The 19,822-nt window shown below is 43.3% G+C and overlaps 1 protein-coding gene across 1 annotated transcript in view; it reads left to right on the top strand.

Moving 5' to 3' along the window:
• Positions 1–19,822, top strand: part of LOC111951538 (copine-8) — a 126,234-nt gene that overhangs the window by 87,016 nt on the left and 19,396 nt on the right. Inside the window, exons 7-13 of the mRNA XM_023969713.2 lie at positions 2,809–2,872; positions 3,226–3,329; positions 4,203–4,307; positions 6,265–6,306; positions 9,732–9,807; positions 16,139–16,192; positions 16,349–16,410. Coding sequence (XP_023825481.1) covers positions 2,809–2,872; positions 3,226–3,329; positions 4,203–4,307; positions 6,265–6,306; positions 9,732–9,807; positions 16,139–16,192; positions 16,349–16,410 — 507 coding nt within the window. The remainder of the gene's footprint in view (positions 1–2,808; positions 2,873–3,225; positions 3,330–4,202; positions 4,308–6,264; positions 6,307–9,731; positions 9,808–16,138; positions 16,193–16,348; positions 16,411–19,822) is intronic.

Raw genomic sequence — 19,822 nt, 5'->3', positions numbered from 1 at the left:
TTTGCGCTCGGCAGACCTGACATTTGCTCAGTGATGGAAAAAAACATTGGTCTTGGGTCCATGAAATGGGGTTTCAGCCTACTCGGTGACACCTACGAAACACAACTGTGAAGAGTTTACACAAATATTAGAGTTGTTGCTCTTATTGTGGGACTTTAACTGTGGGAAATCACCAATATTGAATTTTAAAAGCCTGTTTATATTAAATAAAGTGTCCCTTAATATAGACCACGTGTACAATTCAATAAATCAGCATTTTGACATGTCACAGTTGTGTTCTGTGGGTATCACTGAGAAAGCTGATGACCCAAGACCATAGGTAAGGCTGTATATTGCAATATGAATGTCAACACACACAGTAGGTTGACTGGTGAGCTAATGTGACTGTCAAAGTCCTGCAATAAGAGTCTACAATACTAATATTTGTGTAAACTCTTCACAGTTGTGATCTTTGGGTGTCACTGAGTAGGCTGATACTCCATGTCATGGACCCAATATCCAAAGGTAAGGATGTACGTTGCACTGTGAATGTCAATATGCACAATAGGCTGGATAGTGAGGTGATTTCAAGTCCCACATTAAGAGCTATGGCGCTAATATTTGTGTACACTCTTCATAGTTGGGTTCTGTGGGTATCACTGAGTAGGCTGATGCATATCTTTTTGTGGACTGCATTCTTGCTTTACCTGCACTAACCCTATGCCTCCCCCATTTATAAATAGAATTGGCCCTATCCCTGCCACCCCCAAAGGCCTGTTGGTACAGTCGGCCTTGCCAACCAACCCAGGAGGAGCTCTGTGTGCGAGTCCTCAGGTGGCCCTGGTCTTGTTTATTTGTTTGATTTATAGTCTGACTGACCCACTGAATTAGAAGTGATGGGATGGGACGGAACTTTGTTTAGCCTACTGTGTGGCCCCTCATCAGTACACATTCACAGTCACCCGCACAAAGAGACAGCAGCGTGTGTCTTCTGGTGCAGCTCTGGTCTGCTTGCGTGCGTCCGCATGCGTGTGTTGGCACCAGGGCAAGAAAGACAGGGGGAGACCGAAGAGAATAAAGGGATTTTTCTGTTTTTTCATTCAACCACTCCTATTGTAATGAGCATGGGGAGGAGCCAGTTAAGCTGACGTTYAGTGTCGGTCATGGGGGGTCGTATTATGGCAGCAGATCTGAATTGTGCTGATCTGGTTAGTCAGGCAGCAATCAGCTTGTTGTGCGTCCCAAATGGCACCCTATTCCCTAATTGAGGCACTCCTTTTGTCCAGACCCATATGGGCCCTGGTCAAAAGTAGTGTACTCTAAAGGGAATAGGGTGCCATTTGGGATGGAGCTTTGGTCTGAAATGGCTCTATTCTATTTAGAGTGAGTGGCTGTGCCTAAAGGTTACATTGCACCACTGTTCTGCTGCATTCAGCGGCACACACACACTTTTAGAGCTAGCCTCTTTGAGGCACTACACATATGCATGCAAATGCGTACACACACACACACACACACACACACAGTGGGAAAGAGAGCCAGAGCGAGAGAGTGTGACTGACTGGAATTTGTAAGTGACAATCCAAATCCATAGATGTCTATTACTGGATGAGAGGACTTGTGGAATACTTGTGAAACCCTGTCCGAATCCTATTTGTGTGTCATCCTGTTGTTAACACGTCTACAGCAGGATTTCCTAACGTGACTTGTCACTATATGCTGGGGAATCAACTGCTACAGTTTTTATTTTTTATTTTTTGGGCATTCTAAGATTAGAACAGAACATTCACAATCAAGCTTGTCTGTAACAGTGTATTCATATAGCATATCAGTGAAGGCCTAGGGGTGCTGATCTAGGATCAGTGTGAAAATACTCCCRAGTGTGAAGTTCAGTTTTTCCTCTCACAATTACTCTTGCTACACTGGCCATATGGAACATAATCCTAAAGTGTCTTCATTTTATTTCTTACATAAYTACAATGAGGAGAATGGGTCGATTTCATGGTGGAGGAAACGGAAGGGAACACTGGACAGCACAAATGACCTAGGTGAATTGTCAGAGAGGGAGGGGAGAGAGAGAGACATTTACATTTTCCTTTATTTGCAATTTTACTCCCATCCTTCAGAAGAGGTAGGCTATTRGTTTCTGGGTTAAAAATAGATCGCTGTTCTTCCCAATGTAAAGCACTGATACAAAAACCCATCCCGGATCCATGTCCTTTTGATATGTCTATCAGCTCTCTCCTTCAGTCTTGCTGGCCAAGTAAMGGGGACTTGTATTACTCTTATGCTGGCGTCCTCGACCCCAATTTCAGGCTGCCTAGATGACTGCCTGCGTACACTTCTGCAAGGTGGGCCTGGCTCGTGCTATGACAGCGCTAGTCATCAGTATTTTGAAGATGACTCTATTTCTCAGAATGTAAGCCTCAGTGGTTCCATTTGAAAGTTTATTTTGTCCTTTGACAGGACTTGGACATCGTTTCTTGGAGGGATGGTGGATGTGTTGTCAAAGGGGCCTGTGTAAGTTGGGTGCGTTGGTGTAGTGTGTTGGATGCGGATCCTGGATAAACGGGGTCTCGCTTTCTGCTGACYGTTGGGTCAGGGAAGGCTTAAGGGAAGGTGCACAGACACACACACACTGGCCTCTCTGTACAGGGGTCAAACCTGCTCTCTCTAAGCTCAACTTGTATTGCCTGGCTGGCATGATGGGAGAGGTTTGTTTATGACATAGAAACCTTCACAGACCGTTACTGTGTTTCCGTTAGACCATACTGCCCATATAGTCCATTAGTATATCAATGAATGGCGTCTCTGTTTTGTCTTCAACAGGGGCCTTCCTGGAAAGAAGTGTGGAAACATCATTGTTACGGCAGAAGAGATGGGAAACTGCAGGGTGAGTAGTGATGGCAGGGGATATGGAGGGAAAGGRAGTTTTGGGCTGCATCCCATTCCAAAAAAGCTGACTGCCCTTGTTAACTCCCCAAACCAATCATCATAAGGACAACATCAATCAATAAACACTTTGCCATGGCATATACATTAAATGATATTGTTATGGATCTACTATCATAGGATATATCTCTCACCTTGATGCTGAGTGGAGTTGCCGTGTCCTGCAATGTTACTGTTGACTGATCRGCATGAATGTCTGCATCTACTATCAGAAGTCTCTCACCAGTATCTGCAGTGAATACTGAGCGGTGCTGTCCGTTTCATCAGTCTCAATGTCTCTCTCTGTTACTGTAGGAGTCGGTGATGATGCAGTTCTGCGGGAATAAACTGGACAAGAAAGATTTCTTCGGCAAGTCRGACCCTTTCCTCGTCTTCTACCGCAGCAATGAAGACGGAACGTGAGTATACTTTACCTACCCCTTCTTCAGATCCTCTCCTCCATGCAATTCCATCCATCAGTCTTTCCATTGAATTCCTGTGYGTGTGTTACAGCCTACAGGGTCTTCTCTCTCATCAACACGTATCCGAGGGGTCAGATAAGCAGGTCTACTCCTCTGAGGAGAGGCTTTATTACACACACACCTATGTTACAGCCGGCAGAGCAGAGAGGAGATGACCTAGCGGGAGCAGTGGCTGGAGGGAGAGCTCCCTATTGCCCCACTGGCCTCTCTGTACAGTGGTCAAACATCTCTCGGTCTCTGTCTCGCTCTCTCTCTCTCTGTGTGTATCAGTTAATGGTAGATGACGCTCTCTGAACTCATATTCCACACTGCACTATATTCACATTAAAACCATTTACTTTTGCAGTGAATGATGATTATACTGAGTATTCCTCAGTTGATGGTAATTGCTCTTGGAACTGAAAGAGATATTTTTTGTGCTGGTCATCATGATGACATTTGAAATGGTTTTTTTTAATCGCTCTATATTTTTTACAAAGTACGGAAAAGAGGAATCRATATCTTTTGAGGTTTGTATCACTGAGTGTGTGTGATTTATCTTCTTGGGGAGAAGAAAAATCTGAAGGAGCTGAGGGTCAAAGAGACGTTTAAACTTGAGAAAAATCTGGAGAAAAGCRCAGGAAGATAGTCTGTCTCGCTAACTCTAACTTTGCACAGACACTCTGAGGGAATGAGGGAGAGAGATGAGTAAAGAGGAACATGTGGGGAAAAATAGAAGGCGATAAAGAGGAACAGTGAAAGGAATATTGTCCAGGGATTGACTGATCCATTGATCAGTGTATGACTTGTCTTGTCGCTGTGTTTCTCCAGGTTCACAACCTGCCATAAGACAGAGGTGGTGAAGAACACACTGAACCCAGTGTGGCAGGCCTTCAAGATACCCGTCAGAGCACTCTGCAATGGAGACTACGACAGGTCAGCGTGTGTGTGTCTACATGTGTGTGTGTAGTTTGGCCAGCAAGATTAGACTAGCATTTATTGGTTTGCTGAAGTGTGTGAGGGCCATGGTGCTAATCTTTTTTTCAACAATTTGAGTGCTTTGTAAAAATGATTTAGTGACAGGATCTAATCTGCAAGAGGAGAAAATAGTTTTTAGATGGACTCCATTTTGTAAGAATCACCATGCAYGGAATTCCTTGGTTGCTAAGGTTGCTGTGAACCTATTAAATGCAAATGGAAGTTATTATAATGAACTCTGACAGAGAAACGAATGCTTGGTCTGCTTATGAATAGCCTTCCTCTCTGCAATCATCATTCTCCCTCAGTGRAGTTGTCAATTCACATGCCTGACTGACAGACAGGTGTCATGCCCGCACTCAGATGCATTGGCCCTTAAATCCAGGGTGTAAGAAGCTGCAATAGTCTTTCAACCGCAAGTTTGAAATCCCCTGAGTGAGTGAGTGTGTGTATAGGATCTGCAATCCCATCTCAGGGATTGTGTTTGTATTCATCTCCAGTTGTCAGCAGGCTTGTTTGCCAGTGATAAAGGCACAACGCCCCAGATGGATGGTCTGAGCTAGTCAGGGTGCATTGATTGGAGCAGAGCTGGGCCCTGACTCTCTGAGTTGTTAGGAGGTTAGTTAGAGAGAGCTCATTGTTATCAGTGTGTGGAGAGTGTGGGGAGCCAAGGAAGCACCGAAATTAATGCTTGCGCATGCACACACACACACACACGCATATCTATACATTGATTTACGCACATGCGCGCGCACACAGTGAGAGTGTGAGTCTCTGGGGGTCTGGGATAAGAGATAAGGGAGAACACTAACAATGGAGAGCTGTGTGTCCCTCTGCTGATAGTACCACCGCTGATGGGCCCTTGTTAGAGACACACACTCCCACGCACACACACGCATACCTACTTCTCCCTCCACCCCGGGGACTACAGAAGAAGCAGCAAACCCATTGTYTGTCCTGTCAACTCATCGCTCCTGTTGTCTCCAGAGCATCTTTAGGTTGTGCTTCAATACAGTAAATGTCTGACAATGAGGTAGTTAATAAATTCCACTGCTGTTAATATGAGCGGTCGTCCCTCGCGCTGTCCTCCTGCACAGTAGATGTGCYTYCCAAATGGCACCCTACTSCATAGTGCACTACTTTTGACCGGAGYCCATGGGCCCTGCTCAAAAGTAGTTCATGATAAAGGGAATAGGATGCCATTTGGGAGGCAGTGCAGGACTACCTCCCTCGGGTCCCGGGGTTCTGGTTGATTACTATAGGGATGGATGGCTTTATCTCCTCAGCCTTTCTTTGTCAGCTTAGATGGATGGTGATGGGCTCATCCTTCACTCCATGTAGTAGGAGGCTGAGCAGAGTGCATGAGTGCGCGTTTCTGTGTCTGTCTTTGTGCTCTGACAATGCCCGGAGTGTGCCTCCTCTTATCATCGTACCCCTTTTGCGACCCCCTTCAGGAAACTCATTAACCTGTGACTTCTGACCCGGTGGTGATCTATAACTAATGATGACCTTTTCATCTAAGCAGCTGTTCGTTGTGTTCTTCTTTCTCCTCTGAAAAGAGAAGTGAAATTGGTGCTGGGTGAAATACGCGCAGCCACAGTCGGCTACTTATCTCTTGGCTCTGGTGAAGGAGAATGGCCACGTGTTATGGGAAAACGATTCTTCTGTTTGAGGGGACGGGTGACGGTGGAAGAGCACTGCTTTTCTCTCTCTAACGTTCGCTATTTTGGAAACCAATATAGACATGATATAGATTACTATAAACTGTCCTCCTTCAGTGTACTATACATGTTATCTTGAAACTAATTTGGGGAGAAATGTACAGTGTCATGATGATCATAGTTTCTGCTGATAATTGGCCTGTTAAAACTATATAGATATTTTTCTAATATATTGTTATTTCTCACCGTGCTAGAACGATCAAGATAGAATGCTACGACTGGGACAGAGATGGAAGGTAATTTCATTTGAATCTTAATTGAAAAGCACCTTCATTAGCGTGATGTAATCACTGTGTTATTTCAATTGTGCTACTTTAACTAGTCCTAATCTATATTTCTAGAAGGTAAGGAAGCTGTGTTGGATGCTGACTCATTCAACACAGGTTGACATGTCGTTGTTGAAGTGGGGTAAWTGGATTGGCTATAAACATAGAGGCGGGGCCAAGGGCGGAGCAGCAGTAGAGCGTCATCATTTCATATTATGGGTTTAGTGGGCAAGGTTATTGCAATGGGGGTATTACTTTACAGCMTACTCTCACTCCCTCTCTCATTTCCTCTTTATACCTGTCAGCATTATGTCAAGTGTTACCAAACATCTCTTTGCTTGCAGGTGGAGGGGTTACACTTTGCTTCCAAATTCACTTTATTTTAAGGAAGTCGTCCAGGWCCTGAGGTAGCAAAGCATCCCCAAATGCTTCACCGTTGGTATAAGGTTCTTACTGTGTTTGGTTTTTGCCAGGCATAATTGGACCCATGTCACCCAAAAAGTTATACTTTTGAATAATCTGTCCATAGAACATTCTTCCAAGAGTCTTGATGATCATCCAGTTGCTTCCAGGTGCTTTTTTGGCAAACTGGAGTCAACTTTTTGGATGACATGGGTCCCATTTATGTCTGGTGAAAACCAAACACTGCATTCCACAGTGAAAACCAAACACTGCATTCCACAGTAAGAACAAGAGCATGGCGGTCGTAGTGGGATGGTTTGGGGATACTTTGTCGCCTCAGGACCTGGACGACTTGCCTTAATAGAAGGAACCATGAATTATGCTCTGTATCAGATAATTCTACAGGAGAATGTCAGGCCATCTGTCTGTGAGCTGAAGCGCAGCTGGGTCATGCAGCAAGACAATGATCCAAAACACACAATCAAGTCTACATGAAAATGGCTAAAAAGCTACATATTTGAAGTTTTGGAATGACCTTGTSAAAGTCCAGACCTAATCCCAATTGAGATGTTGTGGCAGGACTTGAAACGAGCRGTTCATGCTTGAAAACCCACAAATGTTGCTGAGTTAAAGCAGTTCTGCATGTAAGAGTGGGCCAAAATTCCTCCATAGCGATGAGAGCCTGATAAACAACTACCGGAAGCATTTGGTTGCAGTCATTGCAGCTAAAGGTGGCACAACCAGTTATTGAGTGTGAAGGGGAAATTACTTTTTCACACAGGGAATTGGGTGTTGCATAACTTTGTTAATAAAAATTTAAAAAAGGTTAAAACTCAGGTTCCATTTTATCTAATATTATGTCTTCGTTGAAGATCTGATAACATTCAGTATCAAAAATATGCAAAAATAGAGAAAATCAGAAAGGGGGCAAATACYTTTCACGCCACTATACTCTATTGTACCCTCAAGTGGCTGCATGAAAAACACAAGTGAAATCTCTACTTAATCACTCTCAGAACTTTATTTGTTCATCAAAATTGTGAATAACTCACCACAGGTTAATGGGAAGGGTATGCTTGAAAGGATGCACATAACTCTGCAATGTTGGGTTGTATTGGAGAGAGTCTCAGTCTTAAATCATTTTCCACACATATTTAGTTTTCATGCTAGTGAGGGCCGAGAATCCACTCTCACATAGGTACGTGGTTGCAAAGGGCATCAGTGTCTTAACAGCGCTATTTGCCAAGGCAGGATACTCATCCAGAAATCTGCCAGTGGCTTCTGATTTAAATKAAATGTTCACAGAACCGCTTGTTGYAATTTYGATGAGGMTCTCTTGTTCAGATATCGGTAAGTGGACTKGAGGAAGGGAATGAAAGGGATAACAAACCCAGTTGTTTGTGTCATCCGTTTCGGGAAAGTACCTGCGTAATTGCACACCCAACTCTCTCAGGTGCTTCGCTATATCACATTTGACATTGTCYGTAAGCTTGAGTTCATTAGCGTACAAAAAATGATACAATGATGGGAAGACCTGTGTGTTGTCCTTGTTAATGCAGACAGAAGAGCTCCAACTTCTTAATCATAGTCTCAATTTTGTCCCGCACAATGAATATAGTTGTGGAGAGTCCCTGTAATCGTAGATTCCGATCATTCAGGGGAAAAAATGTTACCCAGATAGGCCAGTTGTGTGAGAAACTCATCCTCATGCAGGCGGTCAGACAAGTGAAACTTATGGTCAGTAAAGAGAACTTTAAGCTTGTCTCTCAATTTAAAAAAGTGTCAATACTTTGCCCTTTGATARCCWRCGCACTTCTGTATGTTGTAAAAGCTTTACATGTCCGCTGCCCATATCATTGCATAATGCAGAAAATACACGAGCGTTCAGAGGCCTTGCTTTAACAAAGTTAACCATTTTCACTGTGGTGTCCAAAACATATTTCAAGCTGTCAGGCATTCCCTTGGCAGCAAGGGCCTCTCATGGATGCTGCAGTGTACCSAMGTGGCGTCGGGAGCAACTGCTTGCACGCGCGTTACCACTCCACTATGTCTCCCTGTCATGGCTTTTGCACCATGAGTACAGATACCAACAGATTTTGACCACCAAAGTCCATTTGATGTCACAAAGCTGTCCAGTTCTTAAAAAATATCCTTTCTTAATTGACCCCCCCATAAACGTAACGGACATATACCAGGAGCTGTGCCAGGCCCGCCACCTCTGTTGACTCATCCAGCTGTAACGCATAGAATTCACTGGCTTGTATGCGAAGCAGTAATTGTTTAAAAACGTCTCCTGCCATGTCACTGATGCGTCGTGAAACAGTGTTGTTTGATGAAGGCATTGTCTGTATAGTTTTTGGCCTTCTCCCCCAGCATTGGTCCTAGCCATATCTGCGGCAGCAGGAAGAATTAAGTCCTCCACAATAGTATGGGACTTGCCTGTCCTAGCCACTCTGTAGCTCACCATATAAGACGCTTTTAGCCCCTTCTTATTAAATGGTATCTGTTGCTGTTATACATGTCTTACTACTCGAAAGTCGTCTTTGTTCTCGCTCAGAAAACTCCCGTGGTGTATTTTTCAAATTGTCATGTTTCGTTTCTAAATGTCTGCGCAAGAGTGAAGGTTTCCCATGAGAAAGTAACGGTTAAGGTGATTKGATGTTAATTATTTGTTATTTCGCTGAACACCTAGATGGTTCAATTTGATTTTTAGCAGTGAATCGAGGCTACTTAGGCGAGGGGGGGGGGGAAATCACCCAARTCTATAGCCCCGTTGGAAAATATAAATGTACTGTTTGAAAATGTGAAGCAAAAACAAAATATAATCATCTATTTCTTTACAACAACAAAAATGTGAACTGCGTGTACCCCCGACGGCATTGCGCGCACCCCTGCACCAGACTWTCTGAGAGGGATTGACTTTATAATTTGTGAGTTGTGTATTTGAAATGCTRTGATTATACTAATGATTGTTTTGTGCGTTTTGTCCTAAGCCATGACTTCATAGGAGAGTTCAGTACCAGCTACAGAGAGCTATCCAGAGGCCAGTCCCAGTTCAATGTGTATGAGGTAAGTGTGTGTCTGTGTCTCTCTTGTGTGTGTGTGTCTACATGTGTGCATGCGACATGTTTATATATGTATGTGTGCTTGGTGGAATAGGATATTATTTATCTATTCTCTTAGCGTCACTCACCCACACAGAAAGCACATTTAGTAAATMTCCTCTGGAGCGATTCTTCATGGCATTTCTCCTGGAATTTAATTAACGGAGTTTGACGTAGTGAGGAATGGTTGATGGATGGCCAGCCTCCACACTCCGTCTCCTAAGATAAGACTGAACAGTTGTTCATTAACAAACAATATTCTGAGTGGGAACCACACAGGGGGACCCTTATTTTAAGTAGTTGGTGTTTGTCTAATGAGAGAAGGAAGACACACAGTGATTGTGTTGTCTTTCAAGATGCTGGCACTGGGACATGAGAATCTATCATTTCCCAAGTCACAGCTCTTGGGTCCTCACATATTCTCTGGTGTGTTTTTTTCCTCCACTGTAAATTGTWCAATTTAGGAGAGGAGGGTTCCACATCACTGCTGTCTGTGTGTTTTTGTGTTCCTTCTTCCCTTAACCATCTGTTAACAGTCATCACCCAATGCCAGGCATGGGGCCCGATCGGTTGTACACACACACACTGCTTATGGTTGTCCATCGTGCCCAACAATCACCATCTTCTCCTTTACTTGTGAAACGCACGCGCCGCTTGTGAGAAGCTCCTGTCTCCCTGGTCCTCTCTGTCTATCTGTTGACTTGATGTGACATCTACTCTTGCCAGAGCAGTTACTGAACACAACACAAGGAAAACCAACTGTCACTGTCTGTGTCTATGTATTTTTTATGAGCGTGCATACACAACCATGAAGGGCGCGATAATATCCATTTTATTTTACAMGCCAGATGCAATAAAACAGCTAGTCTCCCCTTCAAAGGCAAATGTKCCTTTCCTTCCTTACTTATTCCCTCCAATCTCCACCAAGGATGCAGAGAGGGTTATAAATCCTGTGAAAATTGGCCTGCGTCCCAAATAGTACCCTCTTCCGTTATTCGCCTTATTCTGGAACGTTACAGTGATCGCGGCGAGTTAGTTGCAATTGTGTTTCTATTTCCGGCAATATTCCCGTGACGCTAACGCATGCAAAAGTGGTACTTTTAAATCAAATCAAATTGTATTGGTCACATACACATGGTTAGCAGATGTTATTGCGAGTGTAGTGAAATGCTTGTGCTTCTAGTTTCGACAGTGCAGCAGTATCTAACAAGTAATCTAACAATTCCACAAAAATGACCCAATACACACAAATCTAAGTAAAGGAATGGAATAAGAATATATAAATATATGGATGAGTAATGACCGAGCGGCATAGGCAAGATGCAATAGATGGTATAAAATACAGTATAAACATATGAGATGAGTAATGCAAGATATGTAAACATTATTAACGTGACTAGTGATCTATTAAAGTGGCCAATGATTTCAAGTCAATGTAGGCAGCAGCCTCTCTGTGTTAGTGATGGCTGTTAAACAGTCTGATGGCCTTGAGATAGAAGCTATTTTTATTTTTTATTTTTTTTAAACAGTCTGATGGCTCGGGTGGTTGTTGTCCTTGATGATCTTTTTGGCCTTCCTGTGACATCGGGTGCTATAGGTGTCCAGAAGGGCAGGTAGTTTGCCCCCGGTGATGTGTTATGCAGACCACACCACCCTCTGGAGAGCCCCTGCGGTTATGGGCTGTGCAGTTGCCGTACCAGGCGGTGATGGAGCCCGACAGGATGCTCTCAATTGTGCATCTGTAAAAGTTTGTGAGKGTTTTAGGTGACAAACCTGACTAACCAGTGTCTGTATGTAGCCTCGCTAATTTTATAGCCTCGCTACTGTATATAGCCTGTCTTTTTACTGTTGTTTTATTTCTTTACATATCTATTGTTCACCTAATACCTTTTTTGCACTATTGGTTAGAGCCTGTAAGTAAGCATTTCACTGTAAGGTCTACACCTGTTGTATTTGGMGCACGTGACAAATACATTTTTGTTTGATTTGAAACCAAATTTCTTCAGCCTCCTGAGTTTGAAGAGGCGCTGTTGCGCCTTCACCACACTGTCTGTGTGGGTGGACCATTTCAGTTTGTCCGTGATGTGTACACTGAGGAACTTAACATTCCACCTTCTCCACTGCAGTCCCGTTGATGTGGATGGGGTTGCTCCCTCTGCTGTTTCCTGAAGTTCATGATCATTTCCTTTGTTTTGTTGATGTTGAGTGAGAGGTTGTTTTCCTGACACCACACTCCGAGTGCCCTCACCTCCTCCCTATAGGCTGTCTCGTCGTTGTTGGTAATCAGGCCTACTACTCTTGTGTCGTCTGCAAACTTGATGATTGAGTTGGAGGCGTGCATGGCCACGCAGTCATGGGTGAACAGGGAGTACAGGAGGTGGCTGAGCACACACCCTTGTGGGGCCCCAGTGTTGAGGATCAGCGAATTGAAGATGTTGTTTCCTACCTTCACCACCTGGGTGGTGAAATCCTAAAATCGAGCATTATATGTTCAGTACGAGGCTGTCACAGAAATTGGATGTAGAGGAGGAAGTTTTTAGAACAGCAATGTTTTTGAACACCAACCTCTACGTCGATCTGAACGTACCCTTGGAGCCTCATACGACCTGCATCCCCTTTGGCTTGGCTACGATGCGCCACTCGTGARGAAGTGTTGTGGGTTGGTCTGCCAGTCATCAGTGACAGCTAAGCCAAACGCTTGAGCACTTTGCCTGCTCTCATTTTGTGTCTCATAATAGCACCATTTATTTCCTCTACAACTCAATAGGAAATTCCCATTTTATATATACTTAATTATTATGATTATTAAATATTATTAGGAGCGTCCATGCAGTATGGTGTTTTGTTATTAATTGTCCGTTGACTTGTTTAACRAGCCATACTGATTTCTTAACAGATGACACAACAGGCTCAAGTGTACACCAAATTGAAATGGGGATTGGCCAAMACAGATAGAAGGAATGGATATGCCTTCAGAGAAGGATGCCCAAACCCAATGGGAAGACCCATCTCTAAGTCATCACAACTACAGCTCAGGTGATCATGTAAAGCCCACTACCTGTGAGGCAGGGACCACAGTGCCCAGGAGCACCTCTCCTCAAAACCCTGCTTAGGAACGAAGCACTCTGTCGACTGCATACAGGCTTGTCTCTTGCTGCCTTTTCTACCCTGGCGGAATGTCTTCTACCCCTCTACAAAGGCAGCTTTCAGTTAGACCTGACAGACCAACTCCTGATGACACTGATGAAGCTGTAGCTCAGCTTGCTGCAGCAGTACCTAGCAGAATGGTTTGGTGTTTCCCAGAGTATTGTCAGTCGAGTGATTMGTTATTGGATTGACATGATGGAAGAGAATCTGAGGGAGTACATTCCATGACTGCCGAGGGAGACCATCCGTGCTACAATGCCAGCATTTCTTAAGGACTACTACTCAGGAACAACCTGCATTATTGACTGCTCAGAAACTGCTTTACAGAAGTGCAAGAATCGGGATTCAAGGGGAGAGTCATTCAGCCATTACTACGCCCAGAACACTATCAAATACCTGGTGGCCAGCCTTCACAAACAGAGGAGCACAGCTGTCAGAGGAAGACACTACATGTACAAGACGGATAGCTAACGTGAGGGTTCATGTGGAACGTGTAATTCAAAGGCTCAAACGGTTTAGAATCATCTCCCAGACAGTGCCAATCAACCTCTCATCTAAAATGGACGAAATACATTGAATCTGTGCTGCCCTGAGTAACCTGCGTGGTCATGTCATTCATGAAGATGCTGAATGAACTGACCAGTCAAATGCCGTTCAACGGGGTCGAGTTCCCAATATGAATTTAGGTTTTGTCAAAAGTTACTTCAAATTAAATGTCAATTCATTCTATAACAACTCGACTTAATTATTTGTTTTACATACTCATTGATATTCATAAAAAAATAAAGCCATAAAAACAATTTCCACAATACTGTGACTGTTGATGCATTAAGTCAGGCTTTTTAATTGAAAACGATTTGTTAATAGTAACTGCAAACAGGAGAGACATCTGACTACATACTTCTACAGAGCTGCATATATATATAGTTAAAGTCGGAGGTTTACATACACCTTAGCCAAATACATTTAAACTCAGTTTTTCACATTTCTTGACATTTAATCCAAGTAAATATTTCCCTGTCTTAGGTCAGTTAGGATCACCACTTCATTTTAAGAATGTGAAATGTCAGAATAATAGTAGAGAGAGGGATTTATTTCAGCTTTTATTTCTTTCATCCCATTCCCAGTGGGTCAGAAGTTTACATACACTCAATTAGTATTTGGTAGCATTGCCTTTATGCTTAAATGTTTCGGTAACCTTCCACAAGTTTCCACAATAAGTTGGGTGAATTTTGGCCCATTCCTCCTGACAGAGCTGGTGTAACTGGTCAGGTTTAAGGCCTCCTTGCTCGCACACGCTTTTTCAGTTCTGCGTACACATTTTCTATAGGATTGAGGTCAGGGCTTTGGTTGGCCACTCCAATACCTTGACTTTGTTGTCCTTAAGCATTTTCCACAACTTTGGAAGTATGCTTGGGGTCATTGTCCATTATGGAAGACCATTTGCGACCAAGCCTTACATCCTGACTGATGTCTTGAGATGTTGCTTCAATATATCCACATATTTTTCTCTCCTTTGTGAAGTGCACCAGCCCTCCTGCAGCAAAGCACCCCCACAACATGATGCTGCCACCYTCGTGCTTCACGGTTGGGATGATGTTCTTTGGCTTGCAAGCCTCCCCCTTTTTCCTCCAAACATAACGATGATTGTTATGGCCAATCAGTTCTATTTTTGTTTCATCAGACCAGAGGACATTTCTCCAGAAAGTACGATCTTTGTCCTCATGTGCAGTTGCAAACCGTAGTCTGGCTTTTTTATGGCGGTTTTGGAGCAGTGGCTTCTTCCTTGCTGAGCGGGCTTTCAGGTTATGTCAACATAAGACTCATTTTAATGTTGATTTAGATACTTTTGTACCTGTTTCCTCCAGTATCTTCACAAGGTCCTTTGCTGTTGTTCTGGGATTGATTTGCACTTTTCGCAACAAAGTATGTTCATCTTGAGGAGACCGAATGCGTCTCCTTCCTGAGCGGTATGACGGCTGTGTGGTCCCATGGTGTTTATACTCGCGTACTATTGTTTGTACAGATGAACGTGGTACCTTCTGGCGGTTGGAAATTACTCCCAAGGATGAACCAGACTTGTGGAGGTCTACACATATTTTTCTGAGGTCTCGGTTGATTTCTTTTGATTTTCCCATGATGTCAAGCAAAGAGGCACTGAGTTTGAATGTAGGCCTTGAAATACAAATACATCCACAGGTACACCTTCAATTGACTCAAATGATGTCAATTAGCCTATCAGAAGCTTCTAAAGCCATGACATCATTTTCCAAGCTGTTTAGAGGCACAGTCAACTTAGTGTATGTAAACTTCCGACCTCAACTGTATGTACATTGCAATTCTTGCGAATGAGCAGCCGTTCATGTGCAAAGTAGTCAGATTTCCATGAACATAGTTATCAGCTGTATGTACGTAAGTGGAATTCCTTTGTMTCTCCCTTTTCCTCTCTTTTGAATCTGCAATTTTGTGTAACAAGCCATCATATYGTTTTTGTCTACTAGGGASTTTTCATTGTGTAGTAATCAATGTGTAAGCTATCCTATGTGTGTTTATGTAACTAACTTTGTGTGATTATTTAKTTAGTTAGTTAGTAAATAAATAATTAAGCCAATTTGTATATTGCTGATTCATCATTTATGCTAGGATTCATGTAGATATCCAAGAATTCTGCGACATTTAGAATGAGACTGAAGGTAAATAAGAATTAATGAAATTACTTTGACTGATATAAATATATTACATCTTTAGACTTTAGTCGGGAGATAGTAACTCGTTAAATAACTTCCCGTGGTGCCCCAGATTACTACTTAATTACTTGTTATATGATTAATTTAATTGCGTAATAATTGAACGTGGTATGTAATTATTTTATAAAATAAGTCATACACATTAATGATAGTCAAGACATGACAGTGCCATTTAGGACTTATCAGATGTTTTTTTCCAGAGGGTTTGTACGGCCTGCTGACCTCCAAGGTTTAATTTAACACCTTACAGCTCAGATTAAAACACTGTATGCTGCACTTCCAAGTCAAGCATTGCATCATAGAGAGGGAGAGAGACTRATCTTTGTGTATTACTTTGTTTTATAATCAGACTATCCATGTGTATGTTTGAATTGTGTAACAAGGCTGCTGTTTCGTCTACAGGTTGTAAATCCAAARAAGAAAGGAAAAAAGAAAAAATACCTMAACTCTGGAACGGTAAGCCACAACGGACACTGTCCATTCGTTCTCTTTATCTTGTTTATGTTTTTCGCTTCTAGAACAGAGAACTAAAACATTGATTTGAGGTTTAGTCATTGTCTTSATTGTAAAGCCCGTTCCATCCTGCCATCCTTGTATCAATATTGTCTCCAGGTAACACTGCTCTCATTCCTGGTGGATATAGAGGTCACCTTCCTCGACTACATCAAAGGAGGGTGAGCGACACTGCATGCTCTCTCTACAGTGTGAATGCAGTGACGGAGTGAAAGAACCTCTCACTCCAGCATTCCCTTGTTTACTCATATAGAAAAGAGTGAGATGTCGAGAAAGAGTAGAGAGAGAGATTGACAGGTGTGCAGATGTGAAGTCCAGTGGAGGGGGACGTGAGGAGAGTGAACTGTGTGTGCATGTGTCTGTGTTCATTCCGGCCCTCTAGTCCATGGCTGAATGGGTGATGGTGGCTGAGTGTGTACAGCGGTGCGTTGCGGAATACCCCCCCCCCACACACACACACACACACACACACACACGTTATGACTTTCATAAGCCTCACAGCGGAAGGCTAGTCAGGCTAGCTTCTCCAGAGCATGGGTCGAACAGTGAAACGGGGAGAGAGGGAAAGGTTTAGAGAGATGGAGAGAGTCAGAGAATCAGAGAATGAGAGGGAGAGAGAGTGAGCGAGGTCTATGAAGAAATGAGAGACACAGAATGGCCATTCTGACAGCAGCACTACTACAGTCCTCTTATGGCCTGTTCTTGACAGCATGTCTCATCTAAAGGTCATGGCTCATGGTGTAGTATTGTACTACAAGGGATGGCTAGGTAGGGGAGCAGAATAACATGGTGCATTGACGCTTAGAGACAGAGCTCTCTCAGTATTTCGTTGAGCATTTCAATTGTCAATGGCAGTTAGAGGAGAGGAGAGTTTGGCTCTAACCAGAATAGAAAGAGGAGTAGGAGGCTCCGGTGCACAACTGAGCAAGCGGACAAGTACATTAGTGTCTAGTTTGAAAAACAGACACCTCACAAGTCCTCAACTGGCAGCTTCATTAAATAGTACCCGCAAAACACCAGACTCAACGTCAACAGTGAAGAGGCGACTCCGGGATGCTGGCCTTCTAGGCAGAGTTCCACATTTTGTTATGTTACAATCTTATTCTAAAATTGATTTTTTTTTAAATAACAATTTACACCCAATACCCCCTAATGACAAAGCAAAAAGGGGTTATTAGAAATATTTAGCAAATGCATTAAAAATAAAAAAACATATCACATTTACATARGTATTCAGACCCTTTACTCAGTACTTTGTTGAAGCACCTTTGGCAATGGTTACAGCCTCGAGGCTTCCTGGGTATGACGCTACAAGCTCGGCACACCTGTATTTGGGGAGGTTCTCCCATTTATTCTCTGCAGATCTTCTCAAGCTCTGTCAGGTTGGATGGGGAGTGTCGCTGCACAGCTTTTTTCAGGACTCTCGAGAGATGTTCGATCTGGGCTCTGGCTGGGCCACTCAAGGACATTCAGAGACTTGTCCCGAAGCCACTCCTGCGTTGTCTTGGCTGTGTGCTTAAGGTCGTTGTCCTGTTGGAAGATGAACCTTCGCCCCAGTCTGAGGCCCTGAGCACTCTGGAGCAGGTTTTCATCAAGGATCTCTCTGTACTTTGCTCCATTCATAATTCCCTCGGTCCTTATGATGTTGCCACCACCATGCTTCACCGTAGGRATGGTGCCAGGTTTCCTCCAGACGTAACACTTGGCATTCAGGCCAAAGAGTTCAATGTTGGTTTCATCAKACCAGAGAATCTTGTTTCTCATGGTCTGAGAGTCTTTTAGGTGCCTTTTGGCAAAATCCAAGCGGSCTGTCATGTGCCTTTTACTGAGGAGTGGCTTCCATCTGGCCACTTTACCATCAAGGCCTTATTGCTGGAGTGCTGCAGAGATGGTTGTCCTTCTGGAAGGTTCTCCCATCTCCACAGAGGAACGCTGGAGCTCTATCAGTGACCATCGGTGGACTCCAATCAAGTTGTAGAAATATCTCAAGGATCATTAATGGAAGCGGGATGCACCTGAGCTCAATTTCGAGTCTCATAGCAAAGGGTCTGAATAATTATGTAAATGTCATAAAAAAAAAAAAACATTTGTACATTTGTAAAAGTGTCTAAACCTGTTTTTGCTTTGTCATTATGGGGTATTGTGTGTAGATTGATGAGGGGGGGGTGATTATTTACTCAATTTTAGAATAAGGCTGTAACATAACAAAGTGTGGCAAAAGTCAAGGGGTCTGAATACTTTATGAATGCACTGTAGATAAGTGAATGCGTCACTATTGTCTAGACATGTACACGTTTTCATAAAATACAATAGATAGCCTTAACGTAATCACCCCCAGTGTCACGACTTCCGCCGAAGTCGGTTCCTCTCCTTGTTCGGGCAGCGCTCGGCGGTCRATGTYGCCGGTCTTCTAGCCATCGCCGATCCACTTTWYATTTTCCATTGGTTTTGTCTTTGTTTCCCACACACCTGGTTTTAATTTCCCAATTACTGGTCATGTATTTAACCCTCTGTTTCCCCCATGTCTTTGTGTGTGATTGTTTATTGTTCAGGTCGGTACGTTTCCGGCTGKTTTTTTCCGGGTGCTGTTTTCACCAATGTTTTGTGGCAACCGTTATTGTTCGCACATTGGTATGTTTACTTTGTGCCATTTATTAAGTAAAGTGCATTGTTTCTCATGTCTGCTCTCCTGCGCCTGACTTCATGCACCAGCTACACCCACCGCCTGACACCCAGACACACCTGGCTAACTTGATGGGTCATGTAATCATCTGGCGAAGTGGAATCTTTTGTTTAAACATGTAGCTAGCTAGATAAATAATGAACCATAATCTCAACCCATAGCTACAGTACAAACGGGTTGTCATAGCTAGTCACCATGCATGAACTRCTGTAGTATGAATCCGCACGTAGCTAAAGCTAACGAATTCGATTCAATATTAGCTAGCTAACATTAGGCTATAACTAGCATTTTCTGAGATACAAATAATATTACTACACAGATCATACACGTAACATTAGCTAGCGAGCCAGCAAGCTAACGTTCGCTAGCTAGCGAACATTACGCTTTAACTTGCAATGAAAACGACTGTCTGACCTAAAAAGTACAATATCTGAAAATGTAGCTAGACTTACCTACATGGATGTACGCTTCATGGCAGCCTGTCTTTTCTGTTTGGTTTGTAGTTAGCTACAGCTTGTTTGGCCCGTTGTGTCAAGTCACTGCGGTTCACACTGACCATGTGCAGAAAGTAGTCCATCACAACTTCATTTTTCCCCACAACTTATCACTGATCTTTTGCCGATTGTTCCTTCTAAATTCAGTGCAGCAATGTTGTTGAGAACAGTAGAAACACTTAGCCAGAACACTGTTCTCCATGGCTAACGTTATATCTTTCAAAAAAGCCACGGTAGCAAGGACTGTCTACACATACTGAGCAGCTCATGTTATAGATATTAGTGTGCTACATGGCAACACCAATCCAAACTCATCTCTCGGCATGTCCAGCCCATCCATTATCTGGCTAGCGAGAATCATGGCTAGCGAGAAGGTTCCGGTCTTTTTCCTTGGCT

The sequence above is a fragment of the Salvelinus sp. IW2-2015 genome, linkage group LG24 (assembly GCF_002910315.2).
Source record: "Salvelinus sp. IW2-2015 linkage group LG24, ASM291031v2, whole genome shotgun sequence".
In the NCBI taxonomy this organism is placed as follows: Eukaryota; Metazoa; Chordata; class Actinopteri; order Salmoniformes; family Salmonidae; genus Salvelinus; species Salvelinus sp. IW2-2015.
This window is presented reverse-complemented; position numbering and strand designations above follow the sequence as displayed.